The sequence below is a fragment of the Hevea brasiliensis genome, chromosome 9 (genome assembly GCF_030052815.1).
Source record: "Hevea brasiliensis isolate MT/VB/25A 57/8 chromosome 9, ASM3005281v1, whole genome shotgun sequence".
In the NCBI taxonomy this organism is placed as follows: domain Eukaryota; kingdom Viridiplantae; phylum Streptophyta; class Magnoliopsida; order Malpighiales; family Euphorbiaceae; genus Hevea; species Hevea brasiliensis.
Window position 1 is genome coordinate 11,166,216 of NC_079501.1, and position 26,955 is coordinate 11,193,170.

General features: G+C 30.6%; 2 protein-coding genes across 4 annotated transcripts; both read left to right on the top strand.

Annotated features, from left to right (window-relative positions):
* Positions 1-13,136: 13,136 nt before the first annotated feature.
* On the top strand, positions 13,137-16,304 carry LOC110635190 (F-box/kelch-repeat protein SKIP11). Of its 3 annotated transcripts, none has more exons than XM_021784430.2 (2): positions 13,137-13,473; positions 14,356-16,304. In XM_021784430.2, exon 2 carries the CDS (start codon positions 14,457-14,459, stop codon positions 15,723-15,725), a length of 1,269 nt encoding a protein of 422 aa, XP_021640122.2. In that variant the 5' UTR covers positions 13,137-13,473; positions 14,356-14,456; the 3' UTR covers positions 15,726-16,304. The 3 variants fall into 3 exon arrangements, with proteins under 3 accessions (XP_021640122.2, XP_058008834.1, XP_021640123.2); XM_058152851.1 differs by having other exon boundaries at positions 13,137-13,373; XM_021784431.2 differs by lacking the exon at positions 13,137-13,473 and adding an exon at positions 13,522-13,742.
* Positions 16,305-25,041: 8,737 nt separating this feature from the next.
* Positions 25,042-26,314, top strand: LOC110635229 (uncharacterized). Its single transcript, XM_021784477.2, has one exon. The coding sequence runs from the start codon at positions 25,487-25,489 to the stop codon at positions 26,066-26,068; it is 582 nt and encodes a 193-aa protein (XP_021640169.2). The 5' UTR covers positions 25,042-25,486; the 3' UTR covers positions 26,069-26,314.
* Positions 26,315-26,955: the final 641 nt, after the last annotated feature.

Here is a 26,955-nt window from a genome sequence, read left to right on the forward strand (position 1 = left end):
TGTGATCAGAAAATGGTAGTATACCAGGAAATGTTACAGTGAGCTTAGGCCCAAAAGAGGAGCCTTATTGCTAGCTCTAGACTCTAGTGCGCATTCATTCGTCGATGGCTGGCCCAAACCACAGCCCACTTATTTTTATCTTTTATTTTTTTGCATTTTTAGCCAAATCGTTTCATTTTAATCAAATAGCTCCTGAATTGTTTTTTACATATATAGATTCAATTTATCATGAATTCAACACATAGACATATAAAATTTATATATTTAATAGGTGAGTTCTAATATGCATCTTGTATTTTAATTCTATGATAAATCAGTTTAAGTAAAAAAAAAAAAATCTTAGACACACTCCAAAATAATAGTTAGAACTTTTAATGTATCTTAAAAAAAATAATGCATAGAGATATATATATATATATATATATATATATATAACACCCAATATTCCTTAAAATATATTTTTTTTTCATTTTCAATAAATTAAAATTCATTTTCACTCATTTTTTAAAAAATAAAAATAGTTAATCAATATATGTATCATTTATTAGAATTTTCAGATGGTGAAAATAGTGTTTCTTATTAAAAAATACATAACTTATCACCTTATAAAAATAGTTTGTTGATTGGCAAAAATATAATTTAACAATAATGAAATGATGATTGAGCAAAAGTTGGTTTGGTTGGCACAAATATAATTTAGTCTCTACAAGCACCTGAATCATTAGAATCCATTAAAAGACCAGTCCCATAGGGACTCTTACATTGCAGTCTCATCGATTCCATTCAATCGGACTGGCAAAAAAGTCATCACCATCCAATGTCTAATGCCACTGGAAGCTGTAAAATAGCCTTTTTAAAATTGAAGGTGTTAAAAATCAAATCCCATCTTGTTACCTTTTTTTTTTTTTTTATGGGTTATGGGGTTTAGATTCTAATTCTATTGCATAATTGCTGCCAAATGTACTTAGCCCCCCTCCCCAACGACTACATATTGCTTGCCAAGCAAGACATTTATGGGGAAAGAGAGAGAGAATGAGCTGATGACCAGTGCATAGAAAGCAAGATCTGTGATCAAGTTTTGGCCAGCAATGATTATAGTATTTATTCCAATTCATTGCAACTCTCAAGCTTTAATTGCACAATTCGTTATCAATCAAAATCAATGAGGTTTTTACATATACACAATACATTTATATATTCCTCGCTAAAGAACCAGATGCCAGTGCTTGGCATATTTCTTTCCCACCCAATTGCCTAATCATACCAACAAAATCTGGTTTTAATGAGAATATTATTTTTCTTTTTTTTTTCCCAATTTTAAATGGACCTGAAAATGAGTAATAGTATTAATTCCTCTAATTTTCTGGCTTAGGTTGATGTTGCTCCATAATGTTTAAAATTGTTGGCCAATCAACATCTAAAGTCAATGTGATTTTTCATGACTTTACAAACAAAATGCAACATATTCAAAAACCCTAGCTGCAGCAGCCTTCCATATTCTTGAAAGAAAGTGAATATGGAAAATATGAGCACTTGAGGAAATAAAGGGAATGGAAAGGAAAAGCAAGCTTGCAAATTTTTCAACTCTCTACAGGATCAAGTGAATGGGAGACACAGCACACATATTCAGAGAAAAATATATATATAGTTTCGTTTGAACATTTCTTTAGCTTAATGAACACCCTTTATCTGTCTAATCCACCAAGAAAAGATTAAACATTCACACTAATAAGCTTTTTTCCAATCCATCCCTCCTCTTCTTTCCTTCCTCTTTCTGCAAGTATTGTCAATTTGCGTTTTAACTTATAAATGCTCATGTGAACGTTAACTATATGATTTGATTGCACTAATAAATTTACGGCGCAATATATAAGTCATCGATATAATTATTCTTTTATTTGACATAAATAACTATATAATTTTATTAACACGGATAAATTTACGACTCAATATATAAGTTATCAATATAATTATTATTTCATTTGACATGTGTTTTATTTAACAATATAATTATGATAATAAACATCAACTAATGCCAAAGCCAACAGAGGAAAAGAGGCAATAGCAAGTGTAGGAATATCTTCTTATAGATATAGCATTATTGATAGTAATAAATCTTCAACAGTCTTTAAACCAAGTAGTACGTTAATTTATTTGTTCTATGCAACAAATTAATTAGGTCGGGCTTTTGCTTAGCACACCCTTCGATTAGGTTCTCCTTTTACTTAACACATCACTGTGAGGGGTTCTCGCTTCCTAAAAAGGTGTCTAGGAATGCTGAAAAATCCCTAAACTATGATGTGATTAATGTTACAGAAAATGAATAGAGATGATGCTCAAAAGTGGGCATGGAGTTGATGTTTTTAGACTGGTAATTTTTTACTTTGATCTGGTAAGTAATTCCACCTTATGGGTAAGGCAAGGGACGATGGTATTATCAAAACTCTATGTAATAAATAATAATAATAATAATAATAATAATAATAATAATAATATGTGGAAGAAAATGGTCAAAATTATTGCCTTATCTACCAAATCCTGTAATTATCACCCATATCACTACGATTAGACTTGGCTACACAGGCAATGCCACAAAGAGCTTCAGAAGACCAAAAAGATCGATGTGGCATCATTTGGTTGGTAATCCAATAAAACCTTTAAAAAAAAATTGCAAGAACATGGCCTGTAAAATTAAATTAATATATAAAATCTTTGATAGAAAATGGAATTTAAAAATTAAAAAAAAAAAAACACTTGATTTTTAATCAGCATGATGGGCCTTTCTCACTGAATTTTTTTTTTTTTTTTTGAAATGCAATGTTGCGTAATAATGCTTATGTGATACATCAAATCTTTTGTGTTTTCATATATATTAAAAAAATGAGAGAAATGAGATGGGCCCCCACACACAACTAATCCTCCACGTTCAAGATCTTTCCACGTGTCCACAAACTTTTATTTGTTTGACAAGTTTCACCGACGAAAATGCAATTTTCTCAATAATACAAATCACGGAGTCAGCAAGCAAAATAAGTAAAGCACGAGCCATACCTAATACATTGGCTCACACCTAAATTATGCTACACTTGTATCGTGCGATCGTTCCATGATTACAGTTCGTGGGTGATTTGAGGCCGTAGGATTGGAAACTAAATAAATAATTTTTTTTGTCAACATTATTTTATATACTGTTGATATGATATTCTTTTTCCATTTGTAATTATACGATATAATCATGCTTTTTTTGGGCATAAATGTATTTTTTTTATTGATTAAATAATGGCATAGTCTCAATAATAAGATAAATTAATTAATTTTTAATAGAGTAATATGAATCTAAGATAATTTATTTATTTTTAAATAATATAAATACTCCTACATTAAATTGAGAATTCAAATTTTATATTATTCTTTTTAATTGACTATTTATAAAATTTATTAAATGAGATTGATAATATATCATAATTCTAAGTCTCACTTCACCTAAATTTTTTATAATAAAAATAAAATTTATTATTTTAATTATATTAATTATACTTTTAATTAATATTATGAAGTAAAAAAATTAGTATAATTCATCAATAGCAAAATTAAAAAAAAAAAAAAAAGAGAGAGGGAGAGGTAGTTAAGTTCGAGGGACGAAAATTGGTTTTTCCTAATTTATTTAATACTTTTAAATTTTGTAAATAACTTTTAAAATTGCTTTAGTTTTGGATTTAAATTTGACAAGTGACGTGCTTTGATAAGCAATGTCCTCTGTCATAAAAGCATCTAGCCTTTGGCATTTTTAGGGAAGTGAAAGCTAACAAAGAGACGGGAAAAATAGAAAGAAAGAAAGAAAGAAAGAAGGGAAACGAATGAAACCAAAGCAAGAAGCTTAGACATAGCACATAAAAATCAAAGATTTTTTTTTTTTTTTATATACACAATATTCCATGCGTATCTTTTCTCACTATCTTAATGGACCAAAGTTCTTGCCATGTGTTAAAATGGATATATTTTGGGTTTTTTTTTTAATATTTATTGTTAGGATTATTTTAAATTAATTTACACTTATTAAAATTAAATATCTTTTAATATATTTAAATAAATAATTTTATAATATTTTTAATAAAATAAAAAAGAAAGGCTCTCCTTATTAATTCGATTAATTTTGTAGGGTAGATTTTTTCTTCATGTGTTTGATTATTAAAGTCAATTGCTTGGTTAGGCGAAATTCACGAATTTCTTGTTGCTGTTTTCTTTTATATTTTATATAATATCTGCTGTGCTATGCCAAATAGACAATTTTATTTTTAAAAAAAAAAAATCTTCATAGAGAAAGAGAAATGAATACAACGTTTGCCTAACAAAGCTTTTTTTTTAATATTAAATTATAATTTTTAATTATTGTGGAAATGAATAGAAGAGAAGACATAGAATACGCCTCTTGTGCCGAGTCTACTGGCCTTTCCACTTGGCTTTTTATGCTTGTAATTGCTCCAATCACAATATTCTTTTTTTTTTATTTTTTTTTTCTAATTTTATGACATCATAGAGGCATTGTATGACCCAACTTGCATTTGAGCTTGAACAAGTACATGTACACATTCATTTCAGCTTAAACAAAACACATGTATTCAACACTTGTATACATTTTAATTTTTATATAATAACAATTAATTTTTTATGACATTAAAAATAGCATATGATATATTTTTTTTTACCATAATAAAAATATCAAAAAAAGAAAAAAATTCTAACCATTGAGTACCTTAATATCCTATCTGCCTCTCTCTTTAAAAAAAAATTAATTAAAATAAGCATATAATTTCTTTAGACTTTTAAGGATGTTAATGAGGTTAATTTTTTTTTTAAATAAAAATAAATATATAAATAAATTAGCCACGCACCTAATAGCAAACATTATATCTTTCATATCCAACCCAGCAATGGCGCCTCTAATCCCAAAGAAGTTGTACCATTGTTAATACCCAAAGTTGTTATTTTATTATTATTATTATGGTATTAATTTGAAATTAGGTTGCATAGGAAACCCACTTTATGATGAGGGAATGGGCCCTTGCCAGATAAACCCCAAACTAACATGCGATAGATGTCATGTAAACAACCATACATGTCACATGGGTAGCCCCCTCCACACACCCAAAATTTCACTTCTCTTAAACAAGAAACAATGCCACACCACCACCATCAAATCACTTTGAGCAAAATTTTAAATAAACTACCACACGAAAAGCAAAGAAATTAAAGAAAACCCATCTTCTTCCTTAGTTTGTTATTAGAAAGAGACACATTTCACTTCTTACATACTATATCTATATATATACATATATACAAGTCTCCTTCTCTATCGTCATTTATTTTTCCCATTTTATCTCAATTATTGCCATTTGCGTCTCTTCTTCTCAAAACCCAACCTTTTAACTAATGCATCACCTTCATCTTCCAGCTTGTGATAAATAACTAATCCTTTTATGAAATGTCGCTATTCATATCCTCCTTCGAGATAAATTCATGCACACTCACATTTGTCCCTAGATTGCGTGTTAACTAGTGCTACTCTTTCTCTTTATTGTATATTCGTTATCCTATCTCACTATTATATAGCTTAATTATTACTTTTTTTTGTACACACTAACCTATATAGTCTATACCCACATGACTGCACGTTTAAAATTCAAGTCAAGAGAGGGTGAATTATGGATATAGCCTTTCACGGATAGTGGGGCTCATTAATTCTATTAATATTTAAATTTTGATGATTTCAAAAAATATATATATTATTTTTCATTAATGTTTAAAAAATTCAAGAAATAAATTATATAAATGGCAAAGTAGTATAAATTATTTTATCAACTAGGAATTAAGTGTGGGTAAAAAAAAAAAAAAAAAAGATTTTTGAAAAGAAATGAGAGTTAGCAATTTGTCATTAACGCCTTTCTCACCGTCCAATAATGGTTCACATGACCACACGTCTTTACATAAGTGATGAAAACGTGTCAAGAAGGGATTGGAGGAGAGGTGCCTCGTTTCGTGAGGAGGGATTATTATAAGTGGTTAGTGCACGCCAGAATCTTTTTGTGGGTTGGAGATCGCGGAGTTGCTTGATTTTGAAGTTTGTTTTTATTATTCTGTATTTATTATTTTTCTTTTTTCTCCAAGTCCACAAAGATGATGCATGCACGTGGCATTGTTGTGGTTTTTATTATATTTCTAGACTAGAGCTACTTTAATCCAATTATAAAAGCTTCTTTGCTACAATACCCTTCCTTTCTCCCCCATTCCTAATTCTTTCTTTTCTATTATTTTCAATTCAAGATTCTAATTGCTTAAGAGAATAATAATTTTGGTACGTAATTTGGAAGTAGTTTTTAATTAATTGTATCTTATTTTCTTTCAACTCATTAATTTTTATAATTAAATCATTCTCTTTTTCCTTTAAATTAAACAACTTGACATGTTAATTTTCTTTCATCAAATTACTAATTCTTTAGATAATGACCCAGAATATCAAGGAAATGGGTCTTTTTCATATAGTTGGAGAATATATGAATCCATGGTTAAGATTATATATACCTCTTCCTCCTCCTCCTCCTAGCAAAATGCCAATTCCCAAGTTTTCATCACTAGAAATTTGAGAATTATTCTTATTCCACATACTAAAACACTATATATCATGATATATTTAGAAGCAAAGCCACGGAAACTTCTTATCATATTTGTGAAAATTATCCACTCATCGATTTAGGAAATCCCAAAAAGGCAATAACTAAAATAAATACCCTTAGAAAAATCAGCAACCTACAATCCTCTAGCATAACTAGCAACTTAGGCCATTGGGGTATCAATCCTTTTCACCATTATAACATTATTGCCACTTTAGTTTTAAACTTTTAATGTGTCCCTTTTTTTTTTTAGCAAAAGAAATTATTGTTTATTTACTTTTGATTTCTTGATTCATAAACATATATAATATTTTATTTGTTTCTGTAAATTACATGTGGTGCAGTACGAAATAATACATAAAAAAATCATCGTAATTATAATTTTTGATAGGCACATGAATCGTCATCATTATCATCACATTTAACTAAGTCTTCAATGGAAGCAAAAGCCGGCACGGACGGACATTCTCCCATGTGTACTGCTCATATTTCTCGCTTTAGTAGATAAAATACCCAAAATTTAGAGGCGGCCGTGTAAAATATATTACATATATATATGTGAGTACGAGAGATTAAAATTTTAATTACTAAGATTTATTTATATTATTAATTAAATCATCCCCCAAAAAAATAATAAAGAAAAGCATTGAGGCTTTTTGAACACGAACATCCATTAAGAGCTGCCCACGTCCACCGACACGTGGCTCATGTGCCAAGATCGGTGTCTTTTGCCTCTCAATGTCGCGCGCTTACCCAGATATCAATAGCTGACACGTGTGAGTGCGTGCAACTTTTATATCATCGCAATCGATGCTCAACATATCAGTCACGTGCGCCGCACGAGTCTCTCTTTCTATATCTCTTTCCTTTTTTTTTCCCCTCACCCTTGCGCTTTTTTGGGCCCCACTTATAATTCAGTCCTCGACGACGCCGTCATATAAGCAAACACGCAAGCGCAATTGGCAAAGAAAGCGAGCAAGCATCCAAAAATTGTAAACCGTTAAATGCACAGCATACCCTACCAAATCCCGAAATTACCCTTTCAGAATAATAATAATAATAATAAATAATTATCCAGCCGAAATATGGACGGTCAAAACCGCGCTATAATTGTAATTGACTTTGATTTTGTCCGTGTGATGATGCGAGGATTGAGAGACGCACACAGACAAAAGTCAGTGGGCCCAGTACAATAGTTGACGGTTTGGAACCGCGTCCACGGAAGAGCAGACTCACATTTTTTAAAAAAGTCAATTAAAAAAATTAATTATAATGTTATGGTGTTTGGTTATTGCCTAATCGATAAATTGGCGGTGTGATTAGGATTAGATTGAAGGGCGGTAGTCACTTTCATTATCATTGTGAGGATAAAAACCCCCCAAAATCTCACAGCTCATGAGATAAATAAAATTAAACTATCATTGACCTGGCCCCAGGCCCCCAGCTGGGCGGTTATCAAAGCGCGGCGCTCGCCATTGAGAAATGACACTGCTATCCCTGTTCAAAGTTATAATACCAATAGGGCTGTTTTGGAATAGTAGTCCGTAGGAAAGTAGGTTTACACCAGAAGTCAATAATAATCATCTCATCAAATGCGACTATGACAAAAAAACTCGGTGATTTAACTTTTTTGCGGTTTGACTCTTCTTCTGATTTGTTGACCACATCAGTATTCCTTTGCCTTCTTCCTCTTCTTCTTTAAAATCATCGTGTATTATTGAAAAGAAATTATATATTAAATATTTTCATTCATTCTACATAAACGTGAGCCTAACACTTCTGTTTGTTGAGAAAATACATTTAAAAATTTCGTGATTTAGGGAAAAAAACAGAGACAGTTGATGGGCAAAGAAAATGCGAAGGAGGAGAGCATAATTAAAAGATGGAATGATTAAAGAGAATCTACGCAGAATGAAAGTTAGATGGGAAGGTGTTTGATAATTTAAGAATTTGTTGCTTTATTTGTCTCACTCTAACCGACTTCGACCAATAACAACGCCAGTGACTGCATGCTCATGACTCATGACCCAGCTCCCATTTTCAATCTTGGCTGTTTCTGTTCTTTTAGTTCTTGTACTGCAGCTGCACCCTGCAGGAGTTCCATTTATGGAATTATCATTTACTGATCTTTTTCATTTAATATGGATTTTATTTATATGTGTGTATAAACTGAAGAAAATTGTAATTTTATTTAAAATATAATTAATTAATCACTGAAATATATACTTGATCATTAATTTTGAATAAATTTATAGGTATGGCGTATTTATACCTATGAATCAATAAGATTTGTTAAAAATAATCAACTTTTTTAAAAACCATACATGGTTTTCCATAAGTTCATTTTCTATTTAAAAATAAGATTAAAATTAAAAGTCAAACTCAAATTAGTCAACTTTTTAAAAACCATTGAAAATTAATTACAAGTGATATCAAATACTAGCTCCCGTGGCATGTTGAAATTATTTTATTTTCTTAATACGGCAATTAATGTTGCGCCCAAATATTTTGAATTTATATATATTGTTTGGTTTTGCTAATTAGGTAGTTAATATTAATACAAAAATAAACAAATATAGTTCACCAGATTTGTTATTTCGTTCTAAATATTTTTATTCAATTAATGTTACCATTTTTTTTTTAATGAAAGGGTTTAAATTTTTTATATTTAAGTTATAATCTACAACGAAAATAAAGAATATCAATAGAATAGTGTAAAATTATATTTAAATTTCTAATTGGAATAAAAAAATAAAATTAAAAAACAATTATTTATCACGTCCTTTTTTTCTTTAATCTGGCTGTTGATTATTAAGAAAAATTTCCCTAATTATTTTGATTTTAAATTTACAATTTATTTTTAGAAAATTAATATTTAATTTTTATATTTTAATAAAACTAACTATTTAGTTCATATATTTTGAAAAGTACATTATTTTGTCCACATGTTTAGCTTCCATTAAATTATTTAATTCATTCATCAAAATTTTTATTAATCAAATGAGTTAATATCAGTCAAACTACTATTTAATTATGTTAATTTAATGAAATTAATTATTCGGCAAATGTATTTTGAAAAACACATTATTTAATTTATGTAATTTAGTTATGTTAACTTTTTAGTCCCTCTTGTTATTTTTTTATACATAAACTGCCTTGATTCTCTCTCTCATTTTTATCTCCCTAGGTCTCTTTCTTTCTATACTCCAAACCTTTCTCCCCCTCGTTCTCCCTTTATTTTTCATTTTTCAATAAAAATTGATATAAGTTATATATGTAATAAAGTTAATCAATTTCTTATATCTTCAAATAATCAAGACATTACTCAACTCAACTCAACTAAGCTTTTATCCCAAAAATTTGGAGTCGGCTATATGGATTCGTTTTCTCCACCCTAAACGATTTTGGATTAAATTCTCATATATGTATAATGTTTCTAGGTCATGTTGTATTAGTCTCCTCTAAGTCAATTTAGGTCGATCCATTTTTTTTTTCTTTCTATCATCTAACTTAACGTGCTCTACTTGTCTAACTAGAGTCTCCGTATGTCTACGCTTCACATTACCAAACCACCTTAATCTTCCTTCTCTCAACTTATCCTCAATTGGCACCACTCTTACCTTTTCTCTAATACTCTCATTACGGACTTTATATAGTCTAATATGGCCACTCATCAACCTTAACATTCTCATCTCCGCAACTCTTATTTTAGACGCATACGACTCATTTAGTGCCCAACACTCACTACCATATAACATAGCCGGTCGTATGACTGTACGATAAAATTTTCCTTTCAACTTATTGAGAATCTTGCGATCACATAAAACTGTTGTGGCATGTTTTCACTTCAACCATTCGGCTTTAATCCTATGACTAACATCCTCCTCACATCCCCCACCTATTTGAAGGACTTATCTGATATATTTAAAGTGATTACTTTGGGACAGTACCACTCCATCCAAACTAACTCCTTCCCTATCATCAGTTTGCCCTTCACTGAATATGCAATGCATGTATTCTGTCTTCATTCTACTTAACTTAAAGCCCTTTGACTCTAGAGTACTTCTCCAAAGCTCTAGCTTTCAATTGACTCCTTATCGCATCTCATCTATCAGAACAATATCATCCGCAAACATCATGCACCAAGGAATACTCTCTTGTATATATTTCGTCAATTCATCTAAAACTAATGTAAAAAGGTAAGGGCTTATAACTGATCATTGGTGTAATCCAATTGAGATTGAAAAATCTCTTGTGTCCCCTCCCACTGTGAGCACAATAGTAGTTGCTCCTTCATACATATATTTCAACGCTTGTATGTACCTAATAGATACCCTCTTTTGTTCTAACACACTCCATAAGACATCTCTTGGAACACTATCATAAGCCTTCTCTAAATCAATGAAAACCATGTGTATATCTTTCTTCACATCTCTATATTTCTCCATCAAGCTTCTAATGAGAAAGATCGCTTCCATAGTTGAACGACCGGGCATGAAGCCAAATTGATTGAGAGAGATAGAAGTATCATGATGCAATCGATGCTCCACAACTCTCTCCCACAACTTCATAGTATGGCTCATGAGTTTAATTTTTCTATAATTTGAGCAACTCTGTATGTCTCCCTTATTTTTAAAAATAGGTATTAAAATACTCTTCCTCTATTCATCAAGCATTTTATTTGAGTTTAGAATCTTATTAAATAATTTAGTTAACCATGCCACTCTCATATCTCCCAAACACTTCCACACTTTAATTGGTATTTCATCGGGTCCACAGGCTTTACCCACTTTTCATTCTCTTAAGTGCTTCATTTACTTCTAAAGATCTAATCATTCTAGTATAATTCACATTCTTTTCTATTGTTCCATAATTTATATTCACGCTATTATCATCTTGACTATTATTAAAGAGATCATTAAAATAATATCTCAATCTTTCTTTAATGTCCTCATCTTTCACCAACACTTTTCATTCTTTATCCTTAATGTACCTAACTTGATTGAGATCTTGACATTTCCTTTCTCTCCTCCTTGCTAATCTATAAATATCTTTGTCCCATTCTTTAGTTTCAAGTTTCTCATATAACATTTCAAGGATTTGTGCTCTTGTTTGACTAACTGCATTTTTTGCCTATTTCTTTGATATCAAATAATCAAGACAATAATCTAGGAAAATTATTTTTCAATAAATAAAACACCAAAAAAATATATTTAAGAAATTAAATGGAAATACGTGAATATTGTTTTAATATAAATTCATATTTAGTTTTCATAAAGTAAAATTTGCATTTTCATTTATCAATATGGTTTTTCAAAATAGTGTATTTTCAAAATATAAAAATTAATTAATTAATTTAATAAAATAAAGAGATTAATTAGTATTTTTTAAATATAAAGCCTAACTAATTAAATTTACTAAAATAAAATGGCTAAATAATTATTTAATAAATATTATTAATAGAAATTTTAACGAAAGAATTAAATAGTATAAGTTTTAAAATATATAAAATAAATAAATAATTTTATTAAAATATAAAAACTAAATAATATTTTTTATTTTTATTAAAAAATGTTTTTATCATCTACATGTAATTAGCAACAGAGTCAGGAATCCTTAAAAACAAATTAATAAATAAAAAAAATTCAGCCAATTTAGTGAGTTTATTAAAATGATTTAATTATGTAAATTAATTAAAATAAAATAGCAAAGTTATGCATGAACCAAGTTTTTTTTTTTTTTTTTTAATTAGGTGTCTCGAAATTTTGAGGTGTGATTTACATATGCGCGTATAAGTTAATGGATAACAATTATTAATAATATGATTTCACAAGAGGAGCAAATCAAAATAAAATCATGATTATAAAGGGATAATTACCAATTTGACTAGTCAAACTTGGAGGTTAAGACACGCTTAATCATCCAATCCTACCTAATGACCGAAAGATCGAATTTAACAATCCTTGCTTTCCCCGTGACACACAGCATCACAATTCAATAGGGAGAAGAAGAAGAAGAAGAAGAAGAGGAAGAGGAGGAGGAGGAAATTGATCAATGTGAGAAATTGAATAGGGATATGCTAACATTTTTTTACCCAGACAAAAGCCGTAGCGGTAACAGAGTCATCTTCCTCCTCCTCAAGAAAATAAGAGAACAGTTTTCATGCCCCGTCTGCGTTCTCCCACCATCCCAATCAGCACGTGTTGGAACCGATATTTACTGGTTTTCGGTTTTTAAATCGCTTTACTTCATTTGTTGTTTTTCAAAGTTTATGCGCTCATAGCTTCCGCAGTCAAACACGTGTATTAACCGCAGCATGCCGGTTACCGGTATTAAAAGAAGAAAGTTGCTGAGTTTTTTGGGGCCCACCTCCACCTCCCACCACCACGCCACACCTCCACCACCATCGCCCCTTCTCTCTCTCTCTCAGTACTTTTTTTTTTTTTTAGAACCTCTCTCTCTTAACACTTTAAAATTAGGAAAAATAAAAAAATAATTGGTGGTAAACATATATATATATATATATATATAGTCATTGTTATTAAGATTTGTTTAAATTTTTGTTATAAAATAAGAGTCAGGATTAAGAGAGAGAGAGAGCGAAGGGGAAAGGGGGCCTCCAATAGATTTAGTTCCCAAAGCCAATACCAAAGCTTCCTCTGATTTGCAGGGAGAATCCAAAGGACGACTAATAGAGAGAGAAAGGTATAGAACAAGGAACGCGAAGAACAGAAAGAGAGAGAGAGAGGGGGAGTTTTTAGATTTTAAAAATTCCATTAAAGTCCTTTCTCTTCTTATCCAATCCGTAAGTCCCTCCCCTGTTATTATTCACTTCTCCTCTTCTTCGTCTTTTTTCCTTGCTTTTTTTTTTTTTTTTTCTTTTGTTCTTTCTTTCTTCATTTCCTATCCTGTATTTGTGACTAATGAATGGTAAACAGATCTAATTCAATACTTTTCTGTTGTCTTAAGAAATGTTCACTTGTTAGATATTTTGAACCTTTTTTGAAAAAATTTTGGCTGCGTTTCATTTGCTTTGCATTGGAGCTTTTGAGATCTGGGTGCTTATGTATGGAGGTAGTTAAATCCTGAATTATCGTTTTTCAAGTGATTTATTAGTAGTATTATTTTTTTTGGAGGGAGGGAGGGGGGTTGTTCTTGTTATTAGATTCTTAATTGCAGTGAATTTTGACCATTTCCATATTGAAAATTTGATTTGGAAGTTTGGTTTCTTTCGCTTTTACTGGATCGTTAATTCATTGGATTGGGATCGGTTAACGTTTATAATTTTCAGCTAAAGAAAGCATAGGTTCGTTCCATATAGATATTTTCCATTTGGCCTTTATGGGTTTCGTTTCTATCATTGAAACCAAACACCGGCACATAACATTTCTACATTTTCACTTATGTTTCTGCAAAAGAAATAAACTTTTTCTTCACCCCCTTCATTGATGCATCGAAAACTTTATAATTTGTTCTTTGGCCTTCCTGGATGTCATTTGGTCCACAAAATCAGTCATAAACACACGAGAATTTTAGAGTCCTTTACTCTTTCAATTTTTTTTTTTTTGAGGTTTTTGGATTGGGGGAAGAGAAAATAACAATCAATCCTCTTTGTATACAACTCTCGTTTAATTCTCTCTGAATACGTCTGATTCTGTATTTTGACTCCTGCTTTTGGGGGCTTCAGGTGCTTGGATTTCTCCATTTTGATTATTGCACTGGGAATGCTAAAGAAGGATTTGGACTGTTGATTGATTTTGTTGATTCAACTGGCCAAATTACAGAGACATGTTCGAGGGTCGGTCCTGTCTGGTAACAAGGTTGTTTGGTAGCTCCTGCCAGCCAGAATCCCAGTGGCCTTTCATGTCTTTACGGCCCGGCAAGCACCCTATAGACGGCTCTGAGGACGATTATCGACCAATCAAGTACCCCAGGGTATCAGATTGTCGCGAAACTAGAGACAAGCAATCTGATGATGATCGAGCAGGGCAGTCTTCCGATTCCGACCCTCTTATTGATGCCATTGGCCGTGACATTTCTATCAATTGTCTCATTCGCTGCTCTAGGTCTGATTATGGGTCTATAGCTTCTCTGAATAGAAGTTTCCGTTCTTTAGTTAGGAGTGGTGAGATATATAAACTGAGGCGGCAACGTGGTGTTATTGAACATTGGGTGTATTTCTCTTGCCACTTGCTTGAGTGGGAGGCCTTTGATCCCATTTGCCGCAGGTGGATGCATTTGCCTAGGATGCCTTCCAACGACTGTTTCATGTGTTCCGATAAGGAGTCCTTGGCTGTGGGTACTGAGCTTCTTGTATTTGGTAAGGAGGTGATGTCCCATGTTATTTATAGGTATAGTATTTTGACTAATTCCTGGTCTTCTGGGATGACAATGAATGCTCCCAGATGCTTATTTGGGTCTGCCAGTCGTGGCGAGATTGCAATTTTAGCAGGTGGTTGCGATTCTCAGGGAAACATCCTGAGCTCGGCGGAGATGTATAATTCTGAGAATCAACAATGGGAGACACTGCCTAGCATGAATAAACCAAGGAAGATGTGTTCAGCAGTGTTTATGGATGGAAAGTTCTATGTTATTGGGGGAATTGGGGGAAGTGAAATGAGGCTTCTTGCATGTGGAGAGGAGTATGATCTGGAAACAAAGAAGTGGACTGAAATTCCTAATATGTCTCCTGGACGGAGTGGTGCTGCCATTGAGAATGAGATGCCTGCAGCTGCTGAGGCTCCACCTTTAGTGGCTGTGGTAAATAATGAATTATATGCTGCTGTTGACATGGACGTCAAGAAATATGACAAGGAGAGAAAATCATGGTTCACCGTGGGTGCGTTGCCTGAGCGTGCAGTCTCAATGAATGGTTGGGGCCTTGCATTTAGGGCATGTGGAGATCGGCTTATCGTTATTGGTGGACCTAGGACTCATGGTGAAGGTTTTATAGAGCTCAATTCGTGGGTTCCAAGAGAAGGTTTTCCACAATGGAACGTGCTTGCCCAAAAGCATTCGGTTAACTTTGTGTATAATTGTGCTGTGATGGGATGCTGAAGAGTTGGATTATGGGTGCACCATGTGAGCTATGATGGTGCATCATGCTAGGGGGATGTACAAGATTTGTTTATCTCCAACACAGGTGTCTTTCTAATGGTAATTCCCCCTTATTTCTTTTTTTCATATCTTTTCCCTTTTGGCGGGGAGATGGGGAAGGGGAAGTTCAGGTTTTACTCAAGATTCAATAGAATGTTTTCATGGAAGGAGGCCTTGAGTTTTTTTATTTTTTATTTTTAACTTCATTTACATTTTCTTTCATTGGATTTGTGCCTTCCCCATTTTTAGTTACATGAGAAAATTCAAAGGTTGATGTAATGTAGCAGAGAAATAGGTTTAATAATGTGAAGTACCAACACATTTGTTAGGTTGTCATTAGTGTTTGCTGAGGCAATTTCTTTTTCCCTTTTCTAGGAACACAGAACTAGTTATATGGGTTTAATGATCCTTAATTTTCTTGGCATTACCTTCAAGGGAGGAAATAAATTCTGAGAGGTTATCTGGGATGATGGCTTATGTACTGATTACATTTATCATTGCAAATGATAAGGCTATATATTATGAGATTCACTTTTGTAATTTATTGTGTATTCTTATGTTGCCTGCTTATGAATTCTGCTATCGTGTGCTATCTATATATACTGATTTTTCTATATGTGGGCTTTCTCAATTTGGCTGAATAAGTTGCCAATATGTAAATTGATTTATTTATCATGATAAGTGCGGAAAATTTTCCATTTTGATACTATTAAAAATAATATGGTTTCAACATTAGGATTTATCTCTGGTTTCAGTGGAAATTGACCTTTGCTCTTTTTTAGTTAGTAACATAATGTATTATAATGATAAGTTCATCATGTGAATATAGTTTCAATTTTGATAGTCTTCCAAGTGAATTTGTTCATTAGTTTTGTTCATTGAGCGTAGAAAGAGTTTGTACTGGTAAAGTAGTTCCTTTAGTCGAGTTCATTGAGTGTAGAAAGAGTTTGTTCTGTTAAAGTAGTTCCTAGGAAACGATATCAGTGCAATCAATTGTCACTTACGCACACATACACAATACATATCTGTATTTATCTGAATTCGCTGAGATGCATGGTGAGGCTAATGCATTTACTAATCACAGCAGGAAAAAAAAATGTTCACTTCAATATTTTTAGGAATAAAGAATCTCTCAGGAAAGAGGAATGGGAGATTGCAATGCAACTGACCAACTAGAGTTGGCACAATTGATATGTAGGTAATTGCAGGTGGTGATATGGGTTTGGCTGCTATACCAAGCCTTCCTGGTATCAAGAAAAGAAAAGAAAACACACTTTTTTTTTTTTTTTTTTTTGCTTTTTGGATATATAGTAATCCATTTGTGTGCATTTGAAATGATTGCATGCAGCTCCATTTCTTTTCCTCCTTCATGAAGTCAGTATTCATGGAATACAGTATTCGTTTCCTTATTCATGATCTAAGTTAGCTTGCATTACAGCTCCAATGCATGATTCGTTAGTTTCTCTATGGATTTGTTTCTGGTTCTCAATAGTTTTTACGATTTGTTTTTCTTTCCGGAATAGTCTTAACTTTGAAGGAAACCATTTTTGTGGTTCTTTTATTGCTTGATAGCATTTTTGCTAGCCTGCTCATTTATCTGCTCATTGGCAGTATTCTCATGTTATTTTATTGTATTTGCCATTTGAATGTATTGCCTTTTTTAAGGATTGGTAATGCATAACTTGCAAAGCAACTTTGAACTTTAGCATTAGGCTAAACAAGAAAGCCTTGAGAGGTACAATTTTTTCTATATTCATCCGTTCTTGTGATCCAGTCCATTTATAAAGTTTAATTTCTTTCACATATAATATCTAGCCCATTTTACTGACTAGACATACTTAACAAAAGGAAAAGAAAAATCAGGTTTAAATATGCCTCGAGAATCATCTGATAGATAATGAGAATCGAGGAGGTGTATGGTCTTGGTTTATGTTTACGTACAGTCATCCAATTTCTAAGAGAATTCTCGTTTTCTTAGTGCCATACTGCATATATTTGTTCTTATTTCTGATTGTGTTCTGCTTTACTATATGATGTTGAAAACATATATATTCCGTGAAAAGGAAAGAAATGTATAAAAAATTTTTAAAAAAATGATATTCTGCATTTTGGGATTTCTTTAATAAACAGTTCCAGATTATGCATCATAGACGAAACAGAATTTGTAGTGTTATTGTTTAGCTCTTTGTGAAACTATCTTTCTTTGTTTCCGGGTTGTTCAGAAGCGATCAGATCAAACTCGGTCTACAAAATTGTTAAAACTAGCAGTTCACTTTTTTTTGCATTTTCTTGTATGGTAAATGTGATTAGGTGATACTAAATTATTTTTAAGATGATAAAGATTTGAGTTCAAATTTCAGTATCCTATTCTGATAAAAATTCGGACAATGTTGAAGTCTATTTATTTAATTCAGAAGCAAAAGCTGTGTGAATAATAGAAATGTGTAAGTGTAAAGCGCAGGTACAGCCATATAGAAGTTGATTGCTACTGAAACATTTAGTTAGCAGATCACATTATAGAAAAAATTGCCAGCAATTTAATGGTTGTCTGTATGGAATGGAGGGAACAGTGGAACGGATATGCATGCGAAGTGTTGAATATGCTGTGGTCCTCCTCTCTTCTTTCTTGCAAAATGGATGTTGTTGCTCAGCATCTTGTCCACAATTTTTTTTTTTTTATTCTTTTCTGGAAAAGGAGGAGGGGAAGAATAATGGCAAAATCTTGGGACAGTTCACAGTTGTTTTCAGGCATCGTCTCTAGTCTTTCTTGCATTTCTTTCCAGTTTCAATTTTATGTATAAATAAATGAGTATAATCGAATTGTATCAAATCAATAAAAAAAAAAAAATTCAATTTCACTTGATTAAAATATTGAAGACTTAAAATTTAAATCAAGGTTTAATTAGTAAACACCACATTAGAAGTCATATAGATCCCATGTTTAGGAATTCTATCTTGAAGCAGTTGGGTCCATACATTTTGCAGGTATAGCAAAGCTTTATCTCAAGCTCGTCTTCTCCAATAAATGGGCGACGACTACGAGTATGTGCCCAAAATCTAGCCCAGATCCTTTGAAAGGTAATTTAGACTTGTCGAGTTCCATGTCCCTTTCTCATTATCCACTTCTCTAAATAATTTAAACCAATTCTCACTTATAAGGAGGGATTCAACGTTGATCTAATTTATTATTAATCAATTGTAAAACCAATTAACAAAAACTCAATTACTGTATTCAACTGCATTAGCATAACCCTAGACCAATTCCTGAGCTTGGGATCCAGAAAAAAAAAAAAAAAAAGAAAAGAGAAAAAGTATCCTCTCTTAATATTTGACCTGGCTCAATCTGCTTCAAAGATGAGCTGGGCCTAGGATTTAAGTTTATAAGACCCATTTAATTGATATATATATATATATATATATATATATATATATATATATATATATATATATATATATATATTGTTTTTTTTTAATTATAACACCCACTTGATCACCATTGTTTTACTCTTTCAGTTGTTTTTATATTTTTTTTTTAAATTTATCAAGTATTCTCCTAAGACTATTTTATAATACACAAAAAAATTAATTTTTTAAGGTTTGTAATGATTTTTCTTGATAATATATTTTTTAAAGAATTTAATTTGAGTTATCTTTTTAAAAGTACAATAAGCCTTATCACTGTATTAAACATCTATTAATTATTTCAATTATTTTAGTAATAAACGTAATTAATATATTATATGGAAATGGAAACAAGCAAGTTAGATCATGAGATGACTGGCATGGGATGGTTGCGTGGCCTCCACTACGTATATATACTGTATTAAAAACACATGATATGTGAAACCTTTATATTTTATAGTGAGGAATTATATTTGACAATTATGATATCTTGTAAGAATCTCTGCAGCTACGCAATTGTTGTCAAGTCTTTTTGCCTCTTTTGGGTTCTTGTTATCAATGCAATTATCATGTCTGAAATGACCTTAAGCTAAAGATATACATTGTTTTAAAATAGCAATATAACTGTTTAATTAGTGCACATAAAAAGCAGGTGACCCATCATTATAACTCAACAGGAAAGTGCATTGCCAGCTAAAAAAACCTTTTGAGTGGTGCCTACTGCCTAGTGGGTTTCGTTGAAATCCCCCTTTTGATGCCCATTTTAATGGGTGGGCTTTTTATAATGGCAATCTTCCACTAATTGCAAACCCCAAAAGGAAGAAGAATTTCATTTCAAGTGTTCTTGCCTCCCCCCTTAACATCAAATCAAATGAAAGCGTTTACAAGGTCACCTATGCATATAACATATTAAATTGGGTACTTTAAGAAAAACAAACAATTTTATATGTTATCTCCAACTTAATTTTTGAAAAATTATGTTCCTTTCAATTAGAATCCCCCACTTAGGAAACCACATAATCTCTATTGATAATTAAGCCATTGGATGCATCACTAATAAGATTCTTAGCTATGATTTCTTTTTTTACCACAAATATATGTCAAGAGAAGAGTACAGACATATGCACACCTTTTCTGCTTTGCTTTTCTTTTCTTCTGCTGTGGCCTTTTTTAAGATCTTGTGAAGATATGATCTGTTAATACTCAGCAGTCTTGAGCACTCATTATGAATTAATCAATTGCATATCAAAACCTTTCCCACTAAACATAGAAAAATATAATATAATATAATATACAAATAAGCTTAACGTGAACGGCATAGAACAATGAATGAAAATAAAATTATTGTAAACATTTATAGATTTAAGTAAGATATTATATTACCTTGATTCAAGCTTTGATCTTGACACGTCAATTGATTTTATTAAGTTTTTGATGTGTATCTTATAAAATCAAGAATCAAAATCAATCTATTTCCCTAAGTATCCTTTAGAATGTTGAACAATCAACGGCCAATAATAAGTGTAAATATCCCTTAACTTTGTGGCATGTGATCCAATGGTCAACTCATTAAGGCACTTGTTCTTGCTGAGTGGGGAGTCAGAAGGAGAAAGATTTGGGAATTGGATATATTCTAATCAACTACATAAGTAGATGGTCACATCAATTATATATATATACACATTTTATTTTTATTTATTTTTAATGTTCAGTAAGCTGTTATTTTCATAAGTGATATCATATCACTAAGGATAGGCATATCCTATTTTGACAAGTTGGATTTTTAAGGTTGATGGTACTAGCTAGGCCACCACTAAAGCAATCCATTAGGGTTTGTCATTGATTGATTCGGCAGTGATTAATTAAGTACCTTTTATTCTATTTATTAATTATATATTTGTTTAATATAGTGCCATTGTCATAATCAAATAATTTCCAAAGATTTTTTCTTGGAAGCTTCCGGAAATACTGTTTTTTTATCTCTCATTTATTTTATCATTATTTTTTAAGTCAACTAAAACCACCATTTTTTACCATTAATTTCAATAATATTGCCTGAAAAAGTAAACCGGAAGAAGAAAGAGATAAAATTGCTTGTTGAATGCAGAGATTGGATTCCATAAACACAAGGAATTAAAGAGTGATTTGAAGTGGATAATTAATGTGACCTAATCTCTAATTAATTATCTTGCAAGATACTGTTCTTTGCTTGCACATTTCAAAAGCACAGCAACCAATGCTTGTTCAAGCAAAGAAAGACTTGAACAAACAAGCTGCTAATGTTGAGGAAGAGACTAATAATTAATTAAGGGAAATGGGTCAAATTAAAATCTAAAAAATGAATCAGAAAAAATGCAATCTAAGCAATCATCATAATTGAAGCAAACATGATACATAGAATGGTCCATGTGTGTGTGCTAAGTGGTTGAGGCGCCATCATAAGGGAAACTTATAACTAAAACTTATCATACTGTAGCCAGCTCACGGGCACACAGCAATAGTAAGCCACTGCTGAGTTAGTAGTAACTTGTAATTGTTGGGAACCCTAAAGATCCTTAAAATTAGGTCCACTTACCACGTGCAAGGCACTATCAGGGTACCTTCCCACCTCCACCTCCTCACATGGGATCTCTTCCAACCTTCTTAGCTAAAATGATTTTTAGCACATGGGGCTCTCTCTACCAATCTTCCTTCACTTAGAAATTAAAATCGGGTCCCTTCCTAACCACGTTTTTGTCTTTTAATTTTCTTTACTTTTTTCGACAAACTGTGCCTTTCTCCTATTATTTTCGGGAAACCTATCATATATAAATGAAGACTCTGACAATTTTGTTGTTCATTGCCATGTTAGACAGTAATAGACGCAGCATCAAAGTTTAGATATTTTTAAAGTGTATTTTATTCTTAATTTAATTTTATTATATTTTTCATTATTTACAAAATTTTATAAATATAAATATTATATTATTAATTAAAATAGGATTTGATTCTCTAAATGAATTAATTAATAAAACAATGTCCCCAGTCAAACTAAAACTTTATAATTAAAAAAAAAAAATTGAGGAAAAAAATATATACAGGCACGGCATGACCCAGCAACGCCCAGACCAAGCAGACAATGGCATTAATCTTCAGTGTTGCTTGAGATGCCTTTCAGAATATGATAAGAGACAAAGTCGTTAATTTGCACGACAAATCAAGCATTAAAGCACTCGATTATAATTAATTGTGATCTAATCTTTGGTGGAAGTGTTCAATCCATTAAAAATTTTCAATAACCAATTACTGACTTTTTTCTTTTTTAAATTTTTTGAATCTTCTAGAGCAGGCCACACTCTATCATTTAAATGACTACATTTTCTAATCTTGGTTCAACATAGGACGGCATCATTATTCGTGGTTCACTTTTAAGACGTTTAATTAACATAATAAATTTTATTTAATATTTTCATAATATATTCACATTAAGTATTAAATTAAAAAGTAAATAAATAATATTTTTAAATTATCTTTAATTAATAAATTTTAATTTTTAATGTATATTAAATAATAAATATATTAATAAATTAAAAAAACAAATTATTATCTTAATAAATAGTGAAATAAGACCGATAAAACATAAAATAAGTGTATTTTTATGAGATTAAAAGATATTTCTTTTCTAAATTTTATAATAAATATTTAATTTAAAAATTATTAATTTTATTTTTTATATGGAAAGTGACTAATAGTCGTAATAACAATAATTGCACTCATTAATGAGTTCAAAAAATAAATTAAACACTACAGATATAATTGGAATAAACTAGTTCACAGTGGCCTATAACTCAAACATTAGGGAAATTTTTAGAGTTGTTGAGAGTTAAATTTTATAATTTTTATTATAAAAAAATATATTAAAATATAATGATATAGACATTTTCAAAGTTTTAATATTATATTATATTAAATTATTTTTGTTTCACACACAAATAAGCAGTGGTGAATATAGAAATATTTTTTCAGCGCCAATATATAAAAATAAATCATAAAATATTATTAAAAAATGTAATAAATAATTAAACTCAATAAAATTTAATATCTTCAAATCTATAAAAAAAATTATTTAATAAATTATATATATATATAATTATCACGTGCAGTCACTCAATTTTATAAATATTTTTATAAAAATTAATAAATTTTTTTTATAAAAATTTACTAAATTTAATTTTAATTTTATAAAAATTATTGTGATTAAAAATTAAAAATTTTTAAATTAGTGTATTGACTTGTCAACTATTTTATAAATAAAATTATCTAATTAGTAATTATTAGTGAAGAAAAAATAAAATAAAAAAAGAAATATGACAATAGAGAATTGTTAGATGCATTTATGTATTTTTTAAAAGAATTAATAAAATAAAATAATTTTATTTATAAATAGTTGATACCTCATCATGTTAACTTAAAAATTTTTAATTTTTTATTATAATAATTTTTATAAAATTTAATTTAATTATTTTTATAAAAATATTTATAAAATTAAATAATTATGAGTGATATTTACGTAAATGTATATATAAAAAATTAAAAGAAAATAAAAAAAATAGGTCCGTTGACCATTCTTTGCTATGGATCCGTTACTGCAAACAGGTGAAGCATGTGAAATTAGCAAGACTTTGATAGGGATTCATTTTAAAGTCTCAACCATATTTTTTTCAAAAGCAGTTTTCTAGACTCAACTTGTATTTATCGTTGCACACTTGAAACTTGTGAATTTAACAGACTCTTTAATAAAATCAAAAAATTGAATTCAGACATGAAATTTTAGAATTTCAAACTTAATATTTGAAAATGCAGATTTTTCTTTTAGGATTTGAATTCAGAATCATATATATATATAAAAAAAAAATCAATTCAATTTAGCAGAAAGTGAGTGATAAGAAAACCCTTTTTTTTTTTTTTTGTTACATGGGAAAGGAAAAAGCAATTCCAGTCTGCAGTCTGCACAATCTTGAAAGATTCTATCACAATTTACATTTATGTCCCTGCTTTTGTCACTTTCCCCCTCAAAAATCTCTTAGTACTGATACCCACACACATTAATTAATTAATTTTAATTAATTGTTAAAGTAGAAAGCCAAGTGGTCCTCCCTCTCATTCTTTTGCTAAGTTTCTTTCAACTTCTTGTGAAATTGGTAAGTTTCTTTTGTGATTTTTTTAATATTTTATATAATATATATTTTAAATAATCTTCATATAAATATTTTTTAATCCATACTAAAATTTATTTTCACAAATAATTCTTAAATTTTTAATTTAATTATAATACCAAACTAACTCGCCGTCTAATTTACCTAAAATTATGTACACTTTTTTTTCATAATTCATAAAATAATTAAATTCTAATGAATATATAATGCATTAAAAAAGTATTTTACAATTTTTCTTTTTTTGATATATTAAAAACTAGTTCAAAATAAAAAGCTGCTAAGATATTTGATGCTATTATTAAAATTATTATTAAAAAAATTATTTTTTTAAATATATTAATTAGGAAATATTAAAAAATAAATTAAAATTAAATTTATTAAATTTAAATTATAAAAATATTAAAATAATAAAATAAATTTTTTAAATTATTTTTTTAATAATTTTTAAAATAATACTTTTATTTAAAAAAATAATTTTAAACTACCAAATGCAAACTAAACAGACACTAATATTAGTTCCCAAAGCTCAACCAAATATGCATCTTTATCTTTTTTTGTTTTTTAACTTTCCCTTACCATTTTTATATAAACATCACATCTAGAAATTTTTTTAATTAAAAAAAGAAAAAAGAAATTTTGTATTTATGCAGTTTTTACCTTATAAAAAAAAAAAGGAGGGACCAGTACAGTAAAGCAAAAGAAAAATACTTTTAAAGAGATCCGCCACTTGTACGACCGACCCCGCCCATGACTCAGACTCTTACGCCCTTCACCTCTAATTTTCATTTCCTTGCTTTTCCCCCTTCTAATCTCTACCATTCATCTTCCTTTTCCATCACCAACCTTTATGAAACCTCCCATCCAACGGTCATCATCTCATGTGCACCAACTCACAATGAGGTCTAACTTTAATTTTTTTTTTTATTAAAGCATCTTTCTATAAAATATTTAAAAAATCGCATTAAATATTTTTAGTTTTGTTTTTTTAACTCATTTGACCGAAACTCCGCTTTCCTTCTCTCTATATAACCCTTTCCACCCCCTTCTCTCTCCTCATCCTTTGCTTTTGTTTCCATTTCTCATCCCTACTCTCTTGTCTCTGTTTTCAATTAGCTCTTTTGTTTAATGGCCGAGACACCATCAAAACGCCTCAGAGATGAAGCTCAAATAGAAGAAGATGTTATCGTTGTTGATGAAACTAATAAGCGCCATAAGTCATATAACCACATACTCACTCTTCTTGAAGAAGAAGAAGATGAAATAACCCAAGACCTTTCTTCTCTCATCACTACACTTCAGCAAGAACTCTCCTCTGACTCTACCTTCAACGACCCTCTTTCTTGTGTAACCACAGTAACCGACCAAGAAAACCCTATCAATGCCGTAACGCCCACCTTAGAAGACTGCCCATCTTCTTCTTCTTCTTCTTCTTCTTCTTCTTCTTCTTCCTCTACCTTCTTGAAGGAGGATGAGGAAGATGATAAGGAAAGAGTTATAAGGCATCTTCTTGAAGCATCTGATGACGAGCTTGGGATTCCAAACAGACAAGCTGTTAGTAGTGTTGAAGATGGCTATGGAGAAGCTCTTGTTAGCAGTGGAAATGGGTTCCATGGAGTCGATGGGTTCTCCCTCTGCGATGGCTTATGGGAATTTGAAGACGCTAATGCTAACTATTATGCCTTGTTGCAATCTGAACTATTCCTGTAGCTAGCCAGCGGGTTAGGGGGGGGTTTAGAACGGAAAGAAAAGAAATGGTAGGGGTTGAAAAAGATGAAAAAGTGAGTGGGAGAAAATATAAAATGGAAACTATATTTGGGTTTCCATTTTTGCCACTTTTTTTTTCTTTCTTTGTAAAAAAAAAAAAAATCTGAAGCACCCGGCCCTTAACCTTCTCTAATTTTTAATTTAAAAGGATTAAAATGTGGAACAACAAAAAAATTAGTCCTCACTATATATTCATTTCTCAAATTTTTTTTTTTCTGTTTTTCCACTTTATTGGTATTGATATGGACAAGAAGCTTATCTTCGCACTGGGCCTTCTCTGTCGCGAATAGGATCCCTTCCTTTGTACACGTAAAAGGACAATATTAACCTCACCTAATAAAGGAAAATATCAGATTACGAAAAAAAAAAAAAAACTATTCTTCCAATTTTTCCGTTCCCGTCTTTATTGTATTATTTTTTTGCAAATCTAAATATTTAAAAATTATAATTTTTTTTGTATAAAAATTCCAACATAAACTTGAAGTCTTCAAACAAGTCCATAATTTTTGTTGCCGTCACGTGTGGAACGCACAGCTGGACTTCTTCAAATTCAATGAAACGCAACGGTCGTAACTGCTAGAGAGAATCTTCGTAATGAACTGGGAAGTAGTTACTCAGAGGAACCACACATATTTATCTTTTATAATTATTTAATAATTATTTTTCATATTTCAGTATGTTTTAATGAGTGACTAAAAGCCTGTTATGATTTGTTTGGATCAGGAGATCTCGCGCTCCTTTTCTTGAACAAAATCTCTTATGTTTATCAAATCTTGAATTTGATTTTAATTTCTCTATTATTTATTTTCAATTTCAAATACAAATTTGTA

Excerpts from the sequence above, each read along its gene's own strand:
- LOC110635190 (XM_021784430.2), top strand. The coding sequence starts at position 14,457 with ATGTTCGAGGGTCGGTCCTGTCTGGTAACAAGGTTGTTTGGTAGCTCC.
- LOC110635229 (XM_021784477.2), top strand. The coding sequence starts at position 25,487 with ATGGCCGAGACACCATCAAAACGCCTCAGAGATGAAGCTCAAATAGAA.